The 23552-nt window shown below is 40.0% G+C and overlaps 1 protein-coding gene across 1 annotated transcript in view; it reads right to left on the reverse strand.

The window, feature by feature from the left end:
- Positions 1 to 6130: 6130 nt before the first annotated feature.
- Positions 6131 to 23552, reverse strand: part of LOC112038520 (uncharacterized) — a 48217-nt gene continuing 30795 nt past the window's right edge. Inside the window, 2 exon segments of the mRNA XM_065777055.1 lie at positions 6131 to 6563; positions 7246 to 7467. Coding sequence (XP_065633127.1) covers positions 6410 to 6563; positions 7246 to 7467 — 376 coding nt within the window. The 3' untranslated portion in view covers positions 6131 to 6409.

Consider the following 23552-nt stretch of genomic DNA (forward strand, 5'->3'; position numbering starts at 1 on the left):
CGGAAAGCCCTTAGCTGGTTTTCTATTTCAAGGTCCCTCCGTTCACTAATCTTCAGTTATTTGGCCCTTTCTTTCACCGCTCCAGCTTTTGGTTGCACTCCATCCTTGTTATTTTCTCCAAATAGTTGGAATCCTTGAGACACAGCTCCTGCGTTTTGCTTCATACTTTCTGATCCCACTGCATGTCTAGGCACATGAGACCCGCATGCTCTTTGTCTTTTATCCTTCTTTTGAACTTGCTTCAATCTTACTTTTCGCATCCTAGGGATCCCCGGACTCTGGTGACTTCTGGGATCCCGGCCCAGCTCTTCTTATTGGGCTCCTTTTGGTTCATTGATCCTAGCCGGTTGGGCCTTTCTCTTGCTTTATGTACTTTAAATTTTGTTCTTTCATGGGCTCTTGGATTTCAACCCTCTGGACCTCTCACCCTTTTCTTCTTTCTTTTTCTCTTTTCTTCATTATGTGAGCCTAGCCCCCCCAACCTCCGGTCCCCCTTTTTTTTTTTTTTTTCTAGCTTCATTTCCATGAAATTAGCCTAATGTGCTATTTTTTTGGGCCTTAGACTGTGATTAATTTTGAACATCAACATCACCAAATCTGATAATAGTACAATCATATGTGATGTTAGTATTGATTAATGTGACTAAAAATAAGAGAACCATCGAATGTGACAAAAGTACAATCATATGTGATGTTGGTACTGTCTAGTGTAATAATGGAACTGTCAAGTGTAATAATGTCAAGTGTAATAATGGAACTGTCAAATGTGAGGGGAAAAAAAAAGAGAACCATTAAATGAGATAAAAATATGGTTACATGCAATGTTAGTACTACCTAATGTAATGATGAAATTGTTAAATGTGAGAACAAAAATAAAGGTACCACTAAATGTGACAAAATAAGAGAACCACCACATTTGATAATGGTACCACCTCGTATGTATACAAATCTTAGGTAACCATTTTCCATACCTTTTCACTAAATTTATCGTCAAGATTTGAGTTTTTGAATGGTGGGTTTAATGATTTATTTCAAGTGAAAGTGAGAGTAGGATAGGTTTTTTCTTCATCCCTTTTTCCTTTTCCCTAAATTTATTGTCAAGACTTGGGCCTATTTGATTGGTTTTTGTTTTCCTCTAGGAATTTTGGAGTACTAGCATTAGGATGTTGTGAAATCTAAACTAAAATTTCGTAATAGGCAGATTTGAATTGCAAATCAAGCTACTTGATTTGATTATTCCGGATGAAAACCCATGTGAAAATTTCCCATTGAAGAATCCTTTAGCAAATTTGTAATGTGAACTTTAATTTTACATATTTATTTATTAAATAGAAATTTTGATTTCATTACATAAATCATTGCACTCATTTCGGTTTTTCATTTATTATTACTACTGTATCTTCCTTTTTGTTCAGTGGCTTTGAAGTTTTTCATTTATGACTACTATTGTATTTTGACTATTAGCTATATTATCTTTTTACTTTTTAGTCAAATTCGATAGTACTACCTAATGTTTTGTTGCTACCGTCCAATTCAATTAAATAAAAATAAAAGAACCACCAAATGTGACATTGATACTGACTAATGTGATGTTGGTACTATCTAATGTAACTAAAAAATAAGAGAGCCACCAAATATCATAATGGTACAGTAATATGTGTTTTTTTTTTTTTTTTTGATAGAAATAATATGTGATGTTGGTACTACTTAATGTGGCCAAAAAAAAAAAAAAAAACCACCAAATCTAATAATGGTACAATCATATGTGATGTTAGTATTGCCTAATGTGACTAAAAAATAAGGAAAGCATCGAATGTGACAAAAGTATGGTCACATGTAATGTTGGTATTGCCTAATGTAATAATGAAACTATTAAATGTGAGAAAAAAAGAAAAAAAGAAAAGAGAACCATTGAATGAGATAAAAGTATGGTTACATGTGATGTTGGTATTACTTAATGTAATGATGGAATTGTTAAATGTGAGAAAAAAAAATAAATATACTACTAAATGTGACAAAAGTATGGTCAAATGTGATGTTGATACTGCCTAATGTGACAAAAGTATGGTCAAATGTGATGTTGATACTGCCTAATGTGACAATGGAACTATCAATGTGAGAAACAATAAGGGAACTATCAAATGTGACAAAAGTATGATCACATGTGATGTTGGTACTGTTGATACTGTATTTTGTCTGGCCTCGATTCACGCACGTCAAAACAAAAACCAAAAAATCAAAAAATTTTGAAATAAGGTGCAAACTCATAAATTTTAAAGTAAAAAATGGTAATAATAAATACAAAATGATGGAACGGCGAATCAAAAGGTCACAATTTTTGAAAGTCTTTTTTGTAGCAATCAAGGCTAAAACCTTAGTTGGGTATGGTAAAAAAGTTGACTTTTTGATCCGACCGTTGGATCACATTAAATTTTGGATCATCTCATAAGGTATATTTTTCCTTTTAAAACGATAGTTTACGGGCTAAAATCAGAGTTAAAATGGATGAGATATCACCAAAATGCCAAAAACCCTAATAAAATCCTCACTTTTTTTTTTCCCCACGAAAAACTAGCAGTTTTTTACTTGATTTCATGTAATAATCTGTATCGATTGGACAAGAACTAGAGCAAGCAAGCTGGACAATCTTGAAGAACCAATTCTTAGCTATTTTTCATCAAAAGGGCTCAACGATATCTACTCCAAATTAGAAGATATGAATTTTTTAAGAAAAAACATCATAAAATTTTTCAACACTGCGTCACCTTCCTTCCAAGCGCGATATCTCAACGATAGTAGCTCCAAATGGAGCGAGGCCAAGACCATTACTAGACATCTAGAGCTTTCCAAGCATATAAAGTTTGAAGAAAACGAAGCTCAAAAAAGCCTCCAAATAGCTGCGCGAAGATCGGGCCAGAAATCATAAAAAGACAAAGTAGGCTGATGAGATGGCAAAAATGGAAGGCTAGCTTAGGTGTAACATGTTACACCTAGAGCTAGCCTCCCATTTCCTCATTTCCCTATAAATATGCCCTCAAATTTTTGTAAAAAAATAGGAACTTTTCATGAGAGAAAAATAAGAAAATAGGGAGAAAAAGTGAGGGGAAAAAGAAAAGAAAAGAAAAAGTTAAGAAAATTCTGGAAAAATAGTCCCAGAAATTCTGAAAAATGTCTCTCTCTCTCTCTCTCTCTCTCTCTAGAGGAAACCCAAAAAAAAAAAAAATAGATCCTCATCCATTGTTGTTTATTATTGTGGGTAAGCTTGTAGGGATGAGTTAGTTCTTTAATAACTACACTCATCCCATCCTCTCTAATTATCTTGTAAACATCATTTCAATTGGCACATTTTGACATTTCCAAAAGGGACATTCAAGATACAAATACACTACCTCATGTAAAATAAATAAATTGTTTTTTGAATCATACGAAGACAAAATGATGTCAAACCACCATGGCTAGTTTACCCCACACACGTTGCCATCTCAATGGACAGCTAACCATGGTTTTAAAAATCGATACAGTGAAAGAACCGAAAAAGGGATTAGTTATCGATTTTCTAGTTGGACTAGGGTTGGACCGGTGGTCGAACCAATAACGTCATAAATAATTTAATTAATAATTTTAAAACAATAAAAATTAATATATATATATATATATATTTTTTTTAAGTTTTTTAGCTAGGAATATTCAAGTTAAACACACACATACACACACATATAATTTTAAAAAATAATGTGAGTTTAGTTTTTGTGTATTAAATTTAGGAAATAAAAATAACAAAACCCAACGGTAATATTTTTAAATTTTCCAATGATATATTTTTTTAACAAATCTAGTTGATATAATGACTTGTAAAATCATCTAAAGTGCCACGTTTCCAACCTTTTTACAATATTTTTACAACAAATCATATGTGAAAAGTTGTTATTGATTTTAATTTAAACACACAACTTAAATTATTATTTTCACTAGTATTAGCTAGTAACAACCCCCCACTTAAAATTTATTGTGAAAATATTGTGATAGTATTTTTCAATTTTAATTTCTTATTCTTTATTTTTTTTTTCCCTTATCTTTATTTTTATTTTTTTTCCTTTTTTTTTCTCCTCCACACACGTGCTCTTTCCATTCTTTCTATCTTCACTTTTGACTTTTCTTTTTGCTTTTCTTCTCTACCAGACTACCACTTCGTCCACTCCAAATTCCAGAACACACACAAAGATCGTCGACAGATGACAAAGGCTAGAGAGACAACCTTTTAAATTGGCGTTCACGCATGCCTATCCATAGTTTGTCCTCCCCATCGAGACTCAGATGGGTCAGCTTTGCTTTTTTTCTTTTTTTCTTTTTTGGGTTCTAATTTGATTAGTTTTAAAATTGTAATTTGAGTTTGTATTTTGATTGAGATTGAATTTAGAGATGTTTAAGAGAGAAATGATCTAGAATGGTTTTGTTGTTACTGTTGTGAATACAGCCTAAAATAATCAAGAATCATATTTTAATCTTTAGTTCTTTAGCCCTCTCTCTCTTTTCTTTGAGTTTTTTTTTTTTTTTTTCCTTCCCACAATTTTGGATCATCATTCTTATGGGTTTTAGGCTAGATTTGAAGGGGAAAAAAATGAAACTTTTTGAAAAACGGTGTGGTTTTAGTTTTTAGCACAACCGGCCAATAACCAGTTCAATCATACCGGTTCCTGGTTTTCACAGTTGAACGGCAAATTCCTAATTATTCTCAGTTTTTGGCTGCTTTTCAGTTTTTAGTCGTAACTAGACCGAATGAGTGTCTGGTTCCTGATTGAACCGGTCAATTCGGCCAATCCGGTTTGGCATGTAGCTAACCAAATCCACACATATTACACAACTATAGTTACAAATCCACCCACCAAAATCTCAACAACCCCCAAATTTAACCATTCCAGCCCGATCAACAATTCCTCACCCCTATCTACAATTTTCTACATATCAACATTATCTCCTACAACTTTTCGTCCTTTACATCTCATACAATCAAAGACCCAAAACACTAATGCAAAGTCAAGCAAAAAGGTGAGATAGAGGAGGTAAATGAAAAAGGTACAAATGAGCTGAAAATCATGAGGGCCAGTTAAGGTGATTAGAGTAAGCAAAGAGGCACAAAAAAGGAACAAAAGTTGGAGGCAACTCAATCTCCTTCAAATTCACCTTCCTACTCTATTGTGTTTTGTTCTAATTCAAATATGCCAACGATGACTCAGGCCAACGAATCAACCCCCGTGATTGGGCTTCCAGCCACTGCTCTTTCTCATGTTTGTAAATTGTCCACCAAATCTCATCCAACCCTCCGATAGAAAATAGAGCCTCAAACTTGATGAGAAGACATAAGGTTGCAGTGCATAGCAGTATGATAATTGAGGGGGAAAAAAAAGGAAACAATAAACAGCTAATTTTTATGACATGGCAACATCCGACCTGTGAGCGTCTCACTTATACATGAATCAACTGCTATTTAGACATTTGACGGCCACATCACTAACAAATATGGACAGAAATGACCATTTTGAAAAAAGTACAATGTGAGAAAAAAGAAAATTTTCCAACATAAAAGAACCAAAATGAAAACAACCTCAAACATAAAGGGGCCAAAGTGTAATCTGGTCTTATATTTGATGTTAACTTTGTAAAAGCTCTAAACATCAAAACAAAAGAGAAGAGGATCAGAAGCAAGAGTTAGTTTTGAAGATTAAATCTGCAACTAAACCACTGAAGAAGCACCTAATCAACAGAAGCTAGTGTAAACTGTAAGTAATTTAGTATTTTAATTATTTCACACATGTACATACACGCGGGCTGTGTTCACACGTGCTATAACTAATTGGATAGAGTTAGTTAGTTAGTTTTGTACTTTGTGTATATAAATAGTGCTTTAGTGTAAATGATTATACAATTTAATTGAATAGAAATTTCAGATATTTTCCAAACTCTCTCTCTCTTGGTTTCTTTCAATTATGTTACAATTCTGCTACTTCTCCATGCCTCTTTTTTTTTTCTTTTTTTTAATAGATATAAGAATTTTAACTTATGGCACCTACTTTATGATGATTGCTCTTTACTATTAGATTAAAAGACCAGTTGATTTTTAATGTAAGCGGAGTTTGAATCCCATATCTCCATACATGTTTCATTTTTTACTCCACTTATGAACCTCATTTAATAAAAATAATTTAAATTGTTTTCAAAGAGAAACGACTTCAATTTCTATGCATTTTTTCACCAGCAGTTGTAGAAAAGAGGATGCCATATACTTACTATTTTAAATGCTTTTCTTCCATGCTAGTGAACCATGACATCAAGATTTTGCACATCTTCAATCCGTACAATTTTTCAATTTCTTACCTGCTAGAAGCAGAATAAGAAATGGCCAGAAAGAACGTCATGGTATGAGGTCATCTTGCAAAAGGATCTCGTAAATGTCTGTCCTCAGATTCAATTCTTTATCCCGCATGACTTCTTGGAGATCTGACAGCTCTTTTCCAGTTAGGATACTGTTCAGCTTGAGAAAACCATCAAGCCAAAGACTTTTAGACCTGATAATTATACAGAACAAAATGGTGGTCAAAGATGGAACAAGCAAATCTCTGGGATTACAATGGAAGTTCAAAATATATATGCTCTATATCTGAGAGCAGTCATTCCAGAGCATTCACTTACACACAGACTAGAAATTTAACCAATACATTAGGGGCTAGGTGATATAATCCCACAATTGACTCCTCTATGAGTTGTATTTTCGTTTTAATTTTATTCTTGGCATTGGGGACTAGTGCAATGTCACATGAGAGTTTGCAGCAGGCCAGCGCATATGGCAACAATTTCAGTTCCAAGAAAATATCATAGAACAACCCACATAGCTTTGATCCACAAAGACATAAACTGGGAAAAGACAGCAGGAAGAAAGAGGGGACCAGGGTGCACGTGGCCGGGAGGGGGGGGGGTGGTTTGGAAGTCTTTCAAAGAGGGACACGAGACACATTCAGAATAAGTAGTATAAAAGGAATCTAACCTGGGCACAAAAGAAAGAGAGAAGAATAAGAGACAGAAAGATAGGAATAAAGGAAAACTAAAGGGAAAAAAAAAAAAAAAAAAAAAAAAAGATAGAGAGAGTAAAAACAGGACGAAACAGAAAAATAAAAATCAGAATAGGAACAAAGCATAAACAACCGTTTGTTTGAAGGCTGAGAGGAGCAATATGATCTCAATAATCCTTACCATGGGCAGGCATGGATAGCTCGGAAGAAAATTCGTCTGGCTGCAGAAGGGTTGCAGGCTATGTTAATCTCATATGCAACATAGCAACGCCAGAGTACAACTGAGTTGTGCAAAATCTCATTTGCCAACGCCCTTTCAAATAATCCATGGATCCTATGCTGGGAACTTCCTCTACTCATCTCGAACAACAGAGCAAAAATCCAGACAATCACAGATGGTTTCCTGACAATATTGGATGAAGTTAAAATAAGAGAATGAATAAAAATTAAGGAACAATCATGATCATGTACCAAAAAACTGAAATGCAACAAAATATTGGACCTTGGAAATGGGAAATGCAATGTCCATCCAAATCAAATACACACATCAAATGCGCATTTATTATTATTTTCTAGTGCATTGGTAAGTCTTGACTTTCGGACCTACATGGTGTAACAGCCTTTATTTGCCAAAAAAGGTTGGACAGATATGGAAATTAATATGAATACCTCATGCAAATTGCAAGCATTGTCAAACAAGGATTTTATTGTAGAAAATAGCTATAAAGGCTAATTCCTTCTAAAACATAGATTATATATAAAAGCATAAAAAGTTCACAGAAAAAAATAAACTATGACTACAGTTTAGAAATATGACTTCTCTGTTTTTTATTTTATTTTGATAAGTAAGAAGAGAATATTATAAGTAATTAGAAATATGACTTCTCTTTAGAAAATGGGAAGTATTTTATTTTGGCTATCTCCACATCTTTTATTTTGGTTATGAAAATCTTAATCTGTAAATTAGGATGATACAAAGGGCTTTGGCAGAAGCCTTTCAGGCAGGATTTAAGGTGGCAGGCGAGAACAGAGGGGTTATGGAGATCTCTCATCTTTTTGCAAATGAACCAATTCTATTTTTTGATGCAAACATAACTGAACTTAGATACCTTCGCTGTGTACTCCCATATTTTGAAGCAATTTCAGCCTGAAAGTTAATCTGAGTAAGAGTGAACTGGTCCCAGAAGGAGATGTGAGAAGGGTAATAACACTGGCTTCAATTTTGGGCTGTAAGCTAGGACATTTGCTCATAACTTTTTTGGGATTGCCACTGGGGTCAAAATTCAAGGCTTTTGCAGTGTGAAATCCTGTCATAGAAAGGATGGAAAGAATACTTGTAGAGTGGAAGTGGCTATAAATAAATAAAAGACCAGCTGCCTTGTGCCATTAAACAATGTAGTTAAAGATGTTTGATTAACTCCCCATTATTCTTGCACATACAATACCAGTCAACAATTACGAGATGTTGTTACTAGAGATTGTCCACCGTAAAGATCTTACCCAAAGTTATACAAGTGAAAAATGCAACATTATGAGACACCTTAAGGCTGATGCTTCTCAAAATATCACAGTATGAACTAACCACCAAAAAACCATGTTTAAATCAAATCAATGCTAAATGGTATTCTCCCTGACTAGATGAAAAGTAAAGAAATTCTTCATGGATTCAATTTCCAAGTCCTGAAATGACCGATTAAATTGAGGATACCAACTCCACATATTTTGATGATACCCATTAACGAAATAAAATTGATAAAATTCCATTGAAGCCTCCTTATCCACTGCTATTCTGAACAACTCTGGGAAAAGGTCTTTGAGAGGACAGCTCCCATACCATAAATTTAAATTCCTCCCTAACCCAACCCAAAAGAATTTCGGTTGCAATTTCTTCAACCTATTTTTGAAATGAGTGAATAAATAAGTGAAATTTTCAACATTTTCATAACAAAACAAAATGGAATTGGATATAGGTATCAAGTCAAGAGATGGTTCTAAGTGTAAGACTCAATTAATGTTCGAACTTGAAACACAAAGCAATATAAAAAAATAGGGTATAAATACTTGGATGCACTACATATAAATATAACAAAATTGTGTTAAATTTAGGTAATACCTAATACAACGACATTTAGTCCTAAAATGTACCAACCTTTTTACCATCTAAATAAGAATTTAGGTAATTCTTTCATTTATTTAGTTTAAATGATAGGAATGAAAACTTGAATTAATTTTAGTACACAACCCAAAGAAGGAAAAATACCAAGAAATGAAAAATAGGCACTTGCCGTCTGGCAAATCCTTTTTTTTTTTGTCCCCCCAATAATGTAGGAAACCTTTCTAAAGAAGGGCCCTTTGGACTCACTTTTAGCAAGTAAAGCCTACGGGCAAAGCTTATACATAGTTTGTCAGCCAGCCTTCTCGTCACTCAGTTTAGTATCTGGCAAGCTCTCCCAGTCCTAATTTAGCATGCGTATGATTTGTTAAAAAGCCATTCGCAACTTAATACCCAGACCCAATTGCATATGCCTCCATTGCTGCCACCTAACTCAAGAAGTGGTTCCAGACCAAGAAACAGAAAATTAATTTAGAATGTGGCCTAATATTGAAGAATTTGTTGTTGGGGAGAGTTCCAAACAATTTATTATTCTCAGAGAAGGTGACATTGCCTTTACTCTCCAAAGGAGCTTCAACTCTTTTGGTCACTTCTTGCTATTGACTGAGCTCAAAGCTGGTGGGTCTAGGAGATCAATTATTATCCCTAAAGGCAAAGAAAATTTTGGTTAGAGGGCTTTTGGTCTTGAACTAAGAAAGTTGTTGAACCCTTCCCAATATGTGGTGGGTGGATATGGTCTTCCAAAATTTATTCCTCAGGTGCGGAGGTATAACTTGGAGGCTCAAAACTCTAGAACTTTTGCTGAAGTTGTGCAAGGCTCTCATGGAAGATTAGAGGATAGAAAGCACCTAAAGCAGCTAGGTTTCACAGCCAAGGGGAAGATGACACAGTTAGCAGAGGAGGAGAAGGGGGTGAATCTGAGACTTAAAGGTGCCAAAGTGGGGGATTTTCCGGTGGGCAAGTCTGATAAGATGGAGGTGGTGGGAGGGGACAGGAGGGAGTAAAGCATTAATGAGGAGGCAGAGGTAGGTGAGCAATATCTGGTAGACACTAGGATACGTTGCCCAAACTTCAGTTTGAATTCAAAAGATTATAAAAAGGGGAAGAAGAGTGATACTAGGAGATCTTGCTGGACAGGAAGAGGTCTTATCGTGGAGGTTGATGTGATAGGGAGCAGACGGGTTTTTTGGGATAGAAAGAAAGGGGGAGATACGATGTGCAGAGGGATGTCACGGGTAGTGGATAGGGACTGCAATAAAGGAGCATCAAAGGCCCTTAAATAGGTTGCACGAGGTAACAAAAAGGCTGAAGATAAGCCTGTTTTGGGCCTGGGCTCAAGCCCATTGCTGACCGACACACATAAGAGTCCTTTGAATTCAATTTTCTCGGGCCCAAGTGTATTTGAAGTGGGCGAGAGTTCTTTGAATGGCGAAGGAACCTCAGCCCAGGTTCCGACGTCAATGGCGTGCCCCAAGGCCCATCCCCAGCCCTTCGACGTTGAGCCAGAGGTGCTGGACCGTTGCGCTAGGCCTCCGATGGTGGCTGACGGCACCTTCCCCGCCGGAACTAGCTCCGATGAGCCCATGTTGTCACCGGGCAAGTCAAATACGATGATTTCATGGTCATCGGTTGAGCTTTTCCTATCTGGTTTCTTTTGGAGCTTATTGAGGGCTGGGCTTGTGGTTATGGGTGTCAACGATGGGGTTAAAGGGGGCTGGGACAGCTATGCCAACCTTAGGCCAAAAGATGCCTTGGAAAATGATCTGTCCAATTTAGCGGTGATACCCACGAAGGTAGTGTGCGATGTCCCTAGGGCGAGTGATTTGGTAGTGAGAGAATTAAATCATTCGGATATGGGGTTGGGTGGAGTGGATAGCCTATCAATCCCTCTGATGTCTATCACTCCCTTTGGGTTGCTTGTGTCAGCTGAGTTGAACTGTGGTAATGAGGCATTGGAGTGTGTGAATACGTTGGATATTTCTAGTTGGGTGAAGAACAGGCTTCCTGGTTTTAGTAAATTGGTGGGGCTGCCTCTGAGTCAACATGAGAAGTTATGTATTGCTTTGTTACAAAAGATTGAGAAGGAGACGGAGGATGCCAAAGTGTTGAACAGGAAAGTTACAGTTCCTAGAAAAGCTGTCATTAAAAAGGATAAAGGGATGAGAGAGCTGAGGAATTTGCAATCTTCGGTTAACTATGACGGTAGGTAAAGTGTTGGCTGCTGAGCTAATATAACAGTTGGGTTTCTCTTGTCTTTATGAATTTAAAAATTCTTTCTTGGAATGTTAGGGGTCTGAATGACTGTCGGAAATGTTCGATAGTGAAAAATTTATTGAGTGAGTGGAAGTGTGATGTAATATGTCTTCAAGAGACTAAGCTTACTGGCTTGGACAGACAAATGGTTGGCAGTTTGTGGAGTTGTCCTTATGTGGATTGGGTGGCATTAGATGTTGTCCAGACGGCTGGCAGGGTTTTGATGATGTGGGATAGGAGGGTCTTAGAGAGATTGGAGTTTATGGTGGGTTCCTTTTCTGTGTCTGTTCGGTGGAAAGGGGTGGGGGATGGCTTTAGCTGGGCGTGTTCTGGGGTTTATGGCCCAATTGACAACAATGCGAGGGTGCTAATGAGGGACGAGTTGGTTGGTATTCAGCAATACTGGAACGTCCCATGGTGTTGCATTGGGGATTTTAATATTGTCCGTTTTCCGAGTGAACGGTCAGGTAACTCCTGTCTCACTCCAGCTATGGAACTTTTTTCGGAGTTTATTGAGGACCTTAATTTGATTGATTTTCCTTTGGAGGGAGGGAGCTATACCTGGTCGAGTGGCTCAGATCAGCCTTCGATGTCTAGGATAGACAGAGTTTTGGTGTCTCACGATTGGGAGGAGCACTATCCGGATGTGATCCAGCGGATTTTATCTCGCTCTATTTCAGATCATTTCCCAATTCTAGTGGAGGTAAGGGGAATGGCGAGGGGGAAAAGTCCATTTAGGTTTGAGAACATGTGGTTAAAGACGGACGGGTTCACTGATCGAGTTCATTCTTGGTGGAATCGACATTCTTTCTCTGATACTCCTAGTTTTGTGTTTGCCAAAAAATTGAAGGCATTGAAAGAAGATATCATTCAGTGGAATCGTTCAAAGTTTGGTCATGTCGGACGCAAAAAGTTTCAATTACTGGAGACTTTGAAATTGCTAGATGCTAAGGAAGGGGAGTTTGACCTCTCTGATGCAGAGACATGCGAGAGAGTTGTGGTGAGATCTGAAGTAGAGAATCTTCTCTCGTTGGAAGAAATCTCTTGGAGATAGAAATCAAGAATGTTATGGATTAAGGAAAGAGGCAATAATACCAAATTCTTCTATAAGGTGGCTAACTCCCATAGAAGGTTTAACCATCTAAGCATTTTGGAGGTTGATGGGTGATTTACGAGGAGGAATCCGAGGTGGCGGCCCAGGTGGTACAATTTTATAAAAATTTGTATCAGGAGACAAAAGAGTGGAAACCTTATGCAGAAAGTTTGGAATTTGATCAGATAGACGGATTGGAAAGGAGCTGGCAAAGGAGGTTTGAGAAGGAGGAGATTCTTCTAGCCGTCAATGAGTTGGCTGAAGATAAAGCTCTAGGTCCAGATGGTTTCTCTATAGCCTTTTTTCACCATTGTTGGAGAGTGGTGAAAAGAGATATTCTAGCAGTTTTTGAGGAGTTCTATCTTCACAGTAAGTTTGAAAAATCTTTGAGTGCTACTTTTATAGCATTAATTCCTGAGAAGAATGATGCTTCCAATATTTGAGATTTCAGGCCTATTAACTTGGTGGGGAGTTTGTACAAGATCTTGTCTAAGGTTCTAGCAAATCGTTTGAAGCTGGTTTTCGATCAACTAATCTCTGAGTCTCGGAATAGTTTTGTGGGAGGTAGATAGATTCTTGACTCAATCCTTATTGCCAATGAGTGTTAGGGGTGTCCACGGGTCGGGCCAGGTCGGATTTGTGCCTGACCCGAACTCGACCCGAAACTTTCGGGTGGGTAAAAACAGAAACCGAAACCGACCCGGAATGCTAGTTGGATCTGGCGGTTCGGGTCTCGTCGGGTTTCGGGTTGAACGATCGGGTTGCTCGGGTTGTATCGCCGATGATGTATTTTGGCCGAATCCATCAAGATCTGGCGAGATCGCGCTGGATCTCGACAAAATCTGGCCAGATCACGACGAGATCGCGCCAAATCTCGACGAGTTCTCGCCGAATCTCGACGAGTTATCGCCGGATCTCATCCGATCTGATGGGTTTCAAGCAAAGTTTCGCCGGATAACTTCAAATATCGCCGGATTTTGTACGTTTTCGTCGAAGAACCTTCGAATATCGCCGGAAGTTTCTGGGTTTATGATCGGTTCGGGTTGCTCGGGTTCTGGGAGAGGAAACCCGCGAACCGACCCGAAGGCGTCAGTTTTTTAGGGCGGCGACCCGCAACCGACTGTCGGAGTGTCGGTTTGGGCGGTTTCCGGTTCGGGCTCGAGCGGGTTGCTCGGGTTGGTCGGGTATATAGGTTGGCTAGACAGTCCTAATGAGTGTGTTGATAGTCGAGTGAAGAGTAAGACTCCGAGGGTTATTTGTAAGCTAGATATTGAGAAATCTTATGATCACATGAATTGGGAGGCTCTTCTAGATCTATTGAAGAGAATGGGCTTTGGGGAGAAGTGGTGTAGATAGATTCGCACTTGTATTTCTACTGTCCAGTTCTATTTTGGTTAATGGGGCTCTAGCTAATTTTTTTAGGAGCACGAGGGGTCTAAGACAAGGGGACCCATTATCTCCTATGTTGTTTTTGGTTATTATGGAGGTTTTAAGCAGGATGTTGAAAAGAGTCGAAGGTGCTGGCTTGATCAGGGGTTTCAAGGCTGATGGTAGATGGGGGGAAGGGGAAAGTGTTTCGCATCTTTTGTTTGCAGATGATATTATTCTGTTTTGTGATGCGAAAGTGGAGCAGATCCTTCATGTTTAAATGCTTCTCCTTTGTTTTCAGGCTGTGACAGGTTTGAAGGTTAATGTCTTGAAGAGCGAGATGATTCCAATTGGGGAGGTTAATAATTTGCATGCATTGGTAGAGATTCTGGGTTGTAAGATTGGGACTTTGCCTATGACCTATCTTGGTATGCCGTTGGGGGCTTCCCATAAGTCCCCCTCTATTTGGAATCCTATCTTGAAGAAAATTAAGCGAAACTTGGCTAGGTAGAAGAAGTTGTATTTGTCAAAAGGTGGAAGACTGACGTTGCTCAAGAGTACACTAGCTAGCCTCCCTACTTATTTTTTTTTTTTTTTGATAAATAACGTAAGAATATTATTAATAAAAGAAAGATTGTCAAACCGAGTACATTGGGAATGTACTATGGGGGCACAAATCAAGAAACAAAAGAACAACGGTCAAGAAACAAAGAAAAAGAATAACAAGAAAAATGAGAAAAAACCACACTCCATTCAAAGAGAGTGTGTAAGAAGAAAGACTTAATCTCCAGCTAAGAGCGTTCACAACCCTCAAAACTTCTAGCATTCCTTTCACGCCAAATGCACCATATCAAGCAGTGAGGCACTAGTCTCCAAACATCAATATGACGATGTCGCACAAACTTTCCTTGCCAAGCCTCAAACAACTCAAGAACAGTACGAGGTATAACCCATTGAATACCAAACAAGCAGAATACCATGGACCACAAATCCCAAGCTATAGAGCAATGAAGTAAAAGATGATCCACCGACTCCCCACACCTCTTACACATATAGCACCAATCAAGTACCATCACTCGTCTTTTACGAAGATTATCTGTTGTTAAGATCTTACCTAAGGAAGCAGACCAAGAAAAGAAAGCCACCCTTGGAGGAACCTTCGATTGCCATATCATTCTCCATGGAAAGGAAACAAAAGTAGGAGAGTAGAAGGAGCTATAATAACTTCTAACCTCAAAACCTCTATTCCTTGCAGGTTTCCAACAAACCTTATCAGGACCAAACCCCTTCACTGTCGAAGAATAGACCAACCCCATAAACCGGTCAAAGGCTTCTTCTTCCCAATCTTGTGGTGGACGACGAAATTGCACATTTCAGTGAAACCTCCCAACAGACCAACCCATAACTTCAGCCACTGAGAAATCCTTTGACCTACTAAGCCGAAAAAGCTCTGGAAAGGCCTCTTGGAAAGTACAATCCCCACACCACACATGCTTCCAAAATTTCACTCTAGTACCATCCTCCACATCATAAACAAGGAGTTTAGAGAAGTTCAACCAGTCACTTCTAATGTATCTCCACAGGCTGACCCCATAAGAACTTGTAACCTTTTTCGTACACCAACCACCCCAAATGTTCCCATATTTTGCCTCTATAACCCTCCTCCATAAAGCATCAGTCTCCATGCCATACCTCCACAACCATTTACCTAGCAAGGCAGAATTAAAGTTCTCCAACCGTCTTATACCCAACCCCCCCCCACCTGCAAAGGCCTACAAACCTTAGCCCAATTAACCAAATGTATTTTAGGTTCACCACCAATCCCACTCCATAAAAAATCTCTCTATAATTTCTCTATACGCTTTGCCACCTTTGCTGGTAAAGGAAGAAGGGAAAGAAAATATGTAGGTAGAGACGAGAGTGAGCTTTTAATGAGTGTCACCTTTCCCCCTTTAGATAAATACATTCTCTTCCAACCTGCTAATCTCCTCTCCATTCTCTCAAGGATAGGATTCCAAACAGATAACTCCTTAAATTTTGCACCTAATGGAAGGCCCAAATATTTCAAGGGCAAAGAAGACTGCCCACACCCCAACAGACCCACCAAATCCTCCAAATTGTGTACCCCACCAATAGGAACCAGCTCAGACTTCCCCAAATTAATATGAAGCCCTGACACCTACTCAAATCTACCAAGAATCGCCCTCAGATTAGCAATCTGAGAAAGTTCAGCATCACAAAAAATCAAAGTGTCATCTGCAAATAAAAGGTGAGACACCATCACTAATGAACCAGCCAAACTACCCACAAAAAAACCTGAGAATTGCCCGGCAGAGACTGCCACATCCAACATACGGCTTAACGCTTCCATCACAATATCAAACAACAACGGAGATAAAGGATCCCATTGCCGAAGCCCCCTAGAACTTCCAAAGAAATCAGATGGGCTACCATTGATCAGAATGGAAAACTTTACAATTGAAATGCAATACCTTATCCATGTTCTCCATTTCTCTGAGAAACCACAATGCTGAAGCATATACATTAAAAAATCCCAACTCACATGATCATACGCCTTCTCCAAATCCAATTTACATAACACACCTGGAACACCTAACTTCAATCTACTATCAATACATTCAGAAGCAATTAGAACGGAATCCAAGATCTGTCTACCCTTCACAAAAGCATTTTGTGAATCTGAAATAAGCCAATGCGCCACCCTACGAAGTCAATTAGCCAACACCTTAGAAATAATCTTATAAATCCCACCAACTAAGCTAATAGGCCGAAAGTCCTTGACCTCCACAGCATCCACTTTCTTAGGAATAAGGGCAAGGAACGTGGCATTAAGACTCTTCTCAAACACCGCCTGAGTATGGAAATTGTGGAATACAGCCATAATTTCTGTTTTTAAAACACCCCAACAAGACTGGAAGAAAGCCATTGAAAAGCCATCCGAGCCAGGTGCCTTGTCACCATTAAAGTCATTGATCACCCCAAACACCTCTTCTTCCTCAAATGGCCTATCTAGCCAACTTGCATCTTCCACCGAGATACTAGAAAACTCCACATCATCCAAGACAGGTCTATGAGCCACATCCTCCAAATGAAGCTGCCTATAAAATTGAGAGATACAATTTGCTATAGCATTTGGGTCCGAAGACAACACCCCATCCACCATAAGCCTATCAATAGAATTAACCCTCCTATGAGAGTTAGCTATGCGGTGAAAAAATTTAGTGTTCTTGTCGCCTTCCCTAACACAAAGAACTCTAGATTTTTGCCTCCAACTTATTTCTTCCAACAGAGTAGCTTGTTCTAACTCATCACGGATTCTTCCCATTTCTACCCTCTCCTCCTCTGATAAAACCCGACTCTCCTCCATATTCTCTAAAGCACTTAGGTCCTTCCACAATTTTTTAATGCGAACTTCAACATGCCCAAACACCTCCATATTCCATCTTTTCAACTCATTTTTTAAGAGCTTCAATTTATTGGCTAGAATGAAACTCGATGCACCATGAACCTGATAGATATCCCACCAAGACCGAACCCTATCCACAAAACCTTCATCCTTAAGCCACATATTCTCAAATCTAAACGGCATACTCCCTCTCTGAAAAGAACCATCCTCAAGGACAATTGGAAAATGATCCGAGCACAACCTAGACATCCGTCTTTGAGAAACTGTTGGAAACCTCTCCTCCCAATCTACAGAAAACAAAAATCTGTCCAGTCTAGCCTTCGAGACAACTTCTCTAGAATTTGACCAAGTGAAGGAACCCCCTTGCAATGGTAGATCAATGAGACCCTGTTCCGAAATAAAATTGGAAAACTCCCGCATAGCAGTAATGAAGGAGTTAGACCCCAATCATTCAGAAGGGAACCTAACCACATTAAAGTCCCCACCCACACACCATGGGACACTCCACCAGCTATTCAAGCCACAGAGTTCCTCCCATAAAAACTTCCTGTCTCTATGCAAATTAGGACTGTAAACACCAATAAACGCCCAAATAAACTGATCTGACACACTTGTAAACTTACAAAAAACCGAAAATCTCCCCACTGCTTCTTCCATTTTATTCACTACCCAAGTGTCCCACATCACTAACACCCCACCAGAAGCTCCACAAGAACCTAAGTAAGACCAGTCAACATGTTGTCCACCCCACAAATTACGAATCACCGCTCTATTAATCAGCCCCATTTTGGTTTCTTGTAGACAAACCACATCTGGCCCCCACTTTCTAATCAAGTTTCTAACCCTGAGCCTTTTATCCTGCTCATTCGGCCCTCATACGTTCCAAGAAATAATCTTCACATTCATTGATAAGACACTACAGCCCGCTCAGAACTTGCACTCCTTGCTTTATGTGGATCATACTCAACATTCAAAGATGTCAACAGATTCTTCAACTCCCGTTGACCTTTCTGGCCAGACTGGACCAACTTCGACTAATCACCCACCACACGTTTCTTTTTATCTTTCTTTCTAGCCTCAATGGCTAATAACAATCCTGTAATCTGCTACTCAAAACCTTCCAATGAAGTGCCCACAGATTTCTTGAAAGCCTTTATCCTATTTGTTACCCAATGTGATAGTTGGCAACTATCCACACTCTCCTTACACCCAAACTCCTTCGCATGACTAGACTCCAACTCCGTCGGACCTTCTGTGGCCGAAGGTACCACTACTAATGGCTCATCACCACCCTCACACGACCTCAACCTTTCACCCACTTCCCACAACTCACTCTCTGACCCAAGAAAATACTCCACTAGCCCCTCACACTCATCTGCCCAACTAACCCTCTGCCCTTCAAAAGTACTAGAATCATTACCTGGTACACAGTCTCCCTCCAAACTTGAGTTGACTGACATACTATCTGGAGAACGATACAGAGACAATGGGAGCACTAACTGCCTGCCATCACGTAATTGTAATATCCAATCTTTGGAATTACCCCAAGACTTATCCAAGTCTCCTACCAATTCCCTTATAGTTGGGCCAGGTATTTGAGCTCCCTCAAAATCAGAAATACCCGGTCCTTCCAAACCCACAAAATCTTCCTCCCCAACCTCTGAAGCCACTGGAGAATCCAGAGAAACTAACGCCGGTACTATCGGGTTCATTACCGGTTCCGATATCATGGCCAATGACACCACCGGCACCAACTTTGACCCACTCAGCTCACTGATCGGCGATATCTGATCGTGGGAGGCTTGGGCAACCACCGCTAGTCCAGCCAACGCAGTGGGTGGCTGAGCTAGTGGCTCTCCGCCGTTACCCGCCACTTCTGTCACTGCTAAGGCTGAATTTATGCCCACCGATACCCACGACGACGTCGCACGTTGCTCCAATATGGTGGGTGTGGTCCTTGAGCTCTCAAAATCCTTCGTGGCACTCCCACCTGAGCTCGGCAAACTTAACCCATTCTGGTAAGAAGCCTCCAGAGCCTTAAGTCCACTAGATGAGCTCTCGCCAGCCTCAAAAGAAAGTGGGCTTGACAGACCCAAGCCCAAAATGGGTTCTTTATTACCCATCAAGGCTTGGGCATTTTGCTTAGATGAGCCCAGGCCCACACTAATACTATGGGCAGTATTACTCACCCATTTGCCAACCTGTTTAACACCTTTACCACCCTCCCAAAATACCCGCCTCTTTCCATGTTCATTCACATTCACAGTCAGCCCTCTCCCTAGCCAACGTCCCTTCCTCCTATCACGTAACTTTCCAAATTCAATCTTATTTGAATTCAAATTGGGCTTCAAGGAAATATTGAATTTATTTCCTTCCGGGATTTTCTCCTCAAATTTATTCTTACCATTGATGCCACCTTTCCCACCCTCACCACCACCCACGGCTGACTGAGGAAAGCTACCAGCCTGAGTTTCAAAATCTGCTACCCGTGTGCGAGAATTATCATTCGGAAATTCCACAAAATTCTTCACGGTACCAGCCTGAATCTTTTCTTTGCTGAGGGTCTGCTGAACATGCTTCAACCTTGCCTGTACCGGAGCTTTGACAGCCTCCACATAAGACCTAGCAGGTTGGTATTTTGGGATTTGCTTAAACCTATACGGTACAAACTTCAATCCACCCAACGCATATTGAGAAGGTTCCAAAAGCCTTCTTAATTCAATCCCAAAAGTTCTCCAACCTTGTAGTAATTTTCCGGCAAGAATAATGATAGTTCGCCGCAGCCCTCCTACCTTAAGCTCTGTCACTGATAAGTACTGCCCAAATGAGTTGGATCCCCGTTGCATCGTGTAAGCAGTATCACCTTCCCTGAACGTGAAGAATTGCTTAGGACTAACCCCACTCACAGTGTGTTCCAGATTCCGCATTGTCCAAAGAGTTGCACTCTTGCCCATTAACACCGATTGCATATAGTATTTTCCCCGTTCAAAGATCTTAAGGGAGAAAAAATTCCCACCTTCCTCAATCACCAACTGAAACAACTTAGATTCAATAAAGAAACTTCGAAATCCCCCCATACTGTCCCTAGGAAATGAAAACTAAAACAGAATTTGTGGCTAATTCGAGGTAGCCGGGCCTCCTCTCAACTCAGAGAGAGAGAGAGCTCATTCTTTTAGCTTCTTTCTATTTTTAAGACCGTTTGAAATGTCTTAGCTTCTAGAATTTTATTAAAATCAATCTCACTATGAATGCTATTGGCTAATAAGATTGAGAAGATGCAAAGGGACTTCTTGTGGGGGGATTCGAAGGCTCATTTGGTGGGGTGGGATAAGGTGTGTGCTCCTTAGGCGAATGGTGGTTTGGGAGTAAGAAAAATAACTACTTTTAATAAAGCCTTATTAGGAAAATGGTTATGGTAGTTTGGGGTTGAGGAGACTCGTCTTTGGAGGAGGGTTGTAGCTTTAAAGTTTGGGGAAGAGTGGGGGGGTTGGTCTTCCAAGTTAGGTAGGGGTGTCCACGGGTGTGGTTTATGGAGAAGTATCCGAAAAGGCTTGGAGGTGTTTAGTAGATGCATTCAGTTTGAGGTTGGGGTGGGGGTGGGAGATAGAGTTAAATTTTGGATAGATCAGTGGTGGGGGGAGTTACCACTCCATCTATCCTTCCCGGTTGTGTATGGGATTGCTTATGATAGAGAGGCATTTGTGGCCTCGTCTCTCGAAAGGTTGGGGACTAAGGCTCGGAGAAGTTGGAATGTTCGCTTACTCAGGGATCCAAATGATTGGGAGTCGGGTGAGGTGGAGGAATTCCTTCATACCTTGGGTTTTAATTTACCTCAATCTGAGCACGGAGACCATATGAGGTGGAAGTTGTCGAAGAAGGGGGATTTTGACATCCGTTCTTTCTACAATAAGCTTCGTAGTCCCTCGCCTATTACCTTTCCTTGGAAAGGTATTTGGAAGGTTAAGGCCCCTCCGCGCGTCTCTTTCTTTGTTTGGACTGCAGGTTGGGAGAAGATTCCTACAGGGGACAATTTGCGGGGTAGAGGCTTTGATTTTGTTGATTGGTGCATTATGTGTCATTGTAGTGGGGAGACAGTGTGGATGAGTCGTAAGGGATTGGAATGGATTCTTGCTTGTTTTGCCGATATTCGAGACTGGGTTCCAGGAAAGGACTTCTTGTGCAAACGTTTCAGAGCAAATAATAAGTTTTTTGAATTCCGGGGAAGGTCCTTGCAAATCACCCCCGGTAATCGGCTCTTCAGCCTACTATCCAAACACTCGTTTGCAATAAGCACTGAATCCAAAATCTGCCTTCCACCAACAAAAGAATTCTGAGACTCAGAGATGAGATTATCCAAAACCGCCCTCAACCTGTTCGCCAACACCTTGGACAACAACTTGTACACACTACCCACCAAACTGATAGGGCGGAAGTCCTTAATGTTAACAGCATTACACTTCTTAGGGATTAAAGTGAGAAACGAAGCATTCAAGGACCGTTCAAACACAGGGTGCTGATGAAAAAAATCAAAAAAATCCATGACATCCTTTTCCACGACACACCAACAATGATGAAAGAAAGCCATGGTAAAACCATCAGGACCAGGGGCTTTATCACCCTCCATCTCCCTTAAGACTTGGAGAACTTCCTCCTTCGTGAACTCCTTCTCTAAGGACAGCCTCTCCTCCTCCGCAATACAAGCAAAATCTAAACCATCCATAGAAGGGCGCCCCAAATCAGTTTCCTTATACAGCCCAAGATAGAAGAGAACTAATTGAGAGCGCACCTCCGTCTCATCCTCAAAAAGAACACCATCCACCTCGATCCTCTTAATGTGATTAGCATTTCTATGAGAATTTGCTAATCTATGAAAGAAACGAGTATTATTATCTCCCTCCTTCACGTACAAAGCCCGAGATTTTTGTCTCCAAGAAATTTCCTCAAGGAAGCCAACTGTTCAATATCTCCCTTGAGTTGAATACGACGGAGATGATCCTCACCCGAAAGCCCCAACAACTCCTCTCTCGCATCTAAACCCAACAGTTCAGTCAGCAAATTTTTTTCCTAAGAGCCAAGTCACCAAACTCCTCCCTATTCCATTTTTTTAAGTCAGCTTTCAAAGCCCTCAGTTTTTGAGCCAAGATAAAACTTGGTGAGCCCACAAAACTGTACCCATTCCACCAATGTTGAACTCTATCAACAAAACCCTCAGCTTTCAACCACATATTTTCAAATTTAAAGGCACTCCGACCACGTCGAACAACACCAGCTTCCAACAAAAGCGGGCAGTGATCTGAAATAACACGAGGAAGCACCCTTTGGGATACATTCTCAAAATGATCCTCCCAATCTAGAGAAACCAAAGCCCTGTCAATTCTTGACATAGAGGGAAGACCAGAGTCTCTGAACCAAGTGAAGGAAGCACCCTCTAACGGTAAATCAACTAAAGAATTACTCTCTATAAAGTCCGAGAAAGCAAACATAGCAGGACTAAACAACTCACAACCAAGCCTTTCACTTGGGTACCTAATACAATTAAAATCACCTACCAAGCACCAAGCCATGGGCCATCTGGCACGCACCTGAGACAACTCCTCCCACAATGTAGCCCGCTGACCATCTTCATTGGGCCATACACACCTGTACAAGCCCAAACAAAGTCATCCACCACTCCTCTCAGTAAGACACTGACAGAAAACTGTCCAACAATAATGTCCAATTGTTCAAAAACCCTCTTATCCCAAATAAGCAAGACCCCTCCTGAAGTCTGCACCGCATCCAAAACAGCCCAATCAATGAAAGGGCTCCCCATAAACTCCGAACAAAAGCAACATCAATAGAAGATACTTTCGTTTCTTGAAAACAAACAATATCACACTTCCAATCTTTTAGCAGATTCTTACAAACCTCTCTCTTCCGGGGATTGTTAAGCCCCCTTACATTCCAGGAAAGTAGTCGTAGAGTCATTTACAACTACCAACAACCCCTATAGCAGTCGAAGAAACTCTGCTCCTACTCCTAGAAGAGACACCCTCGTAATTAACATTAGAGATAAGCCCCTTAAGCTCCCTGAGACCTCGTGACCCTGTATTAGCCGGTCGCTTAGGCACCCCAACATCAATCACCTTGAGACACTCCTGTTCCAAAAGGCGAAACAGAGCCAAACATTGAGCTTCATGTTTCACGATAGGGAACCCCACCATGTTACAGAAATTTTTCATCAATTGTGACACC

This window comes from Quercus suber, unplaced genomic scaffold, assembly GCF_002906115.3.
Source record: "Quercus suber isolate HL8 unplaced genomic scaffold, Cork oak 2.0 scaffold_147, whole genome shotgun sequence".
NCBI lineage: Eukaryota > Viridiplantae > Streptophyta > Magnoliopsida > Fagales > Fagaceae > Quercus > Quercus suber.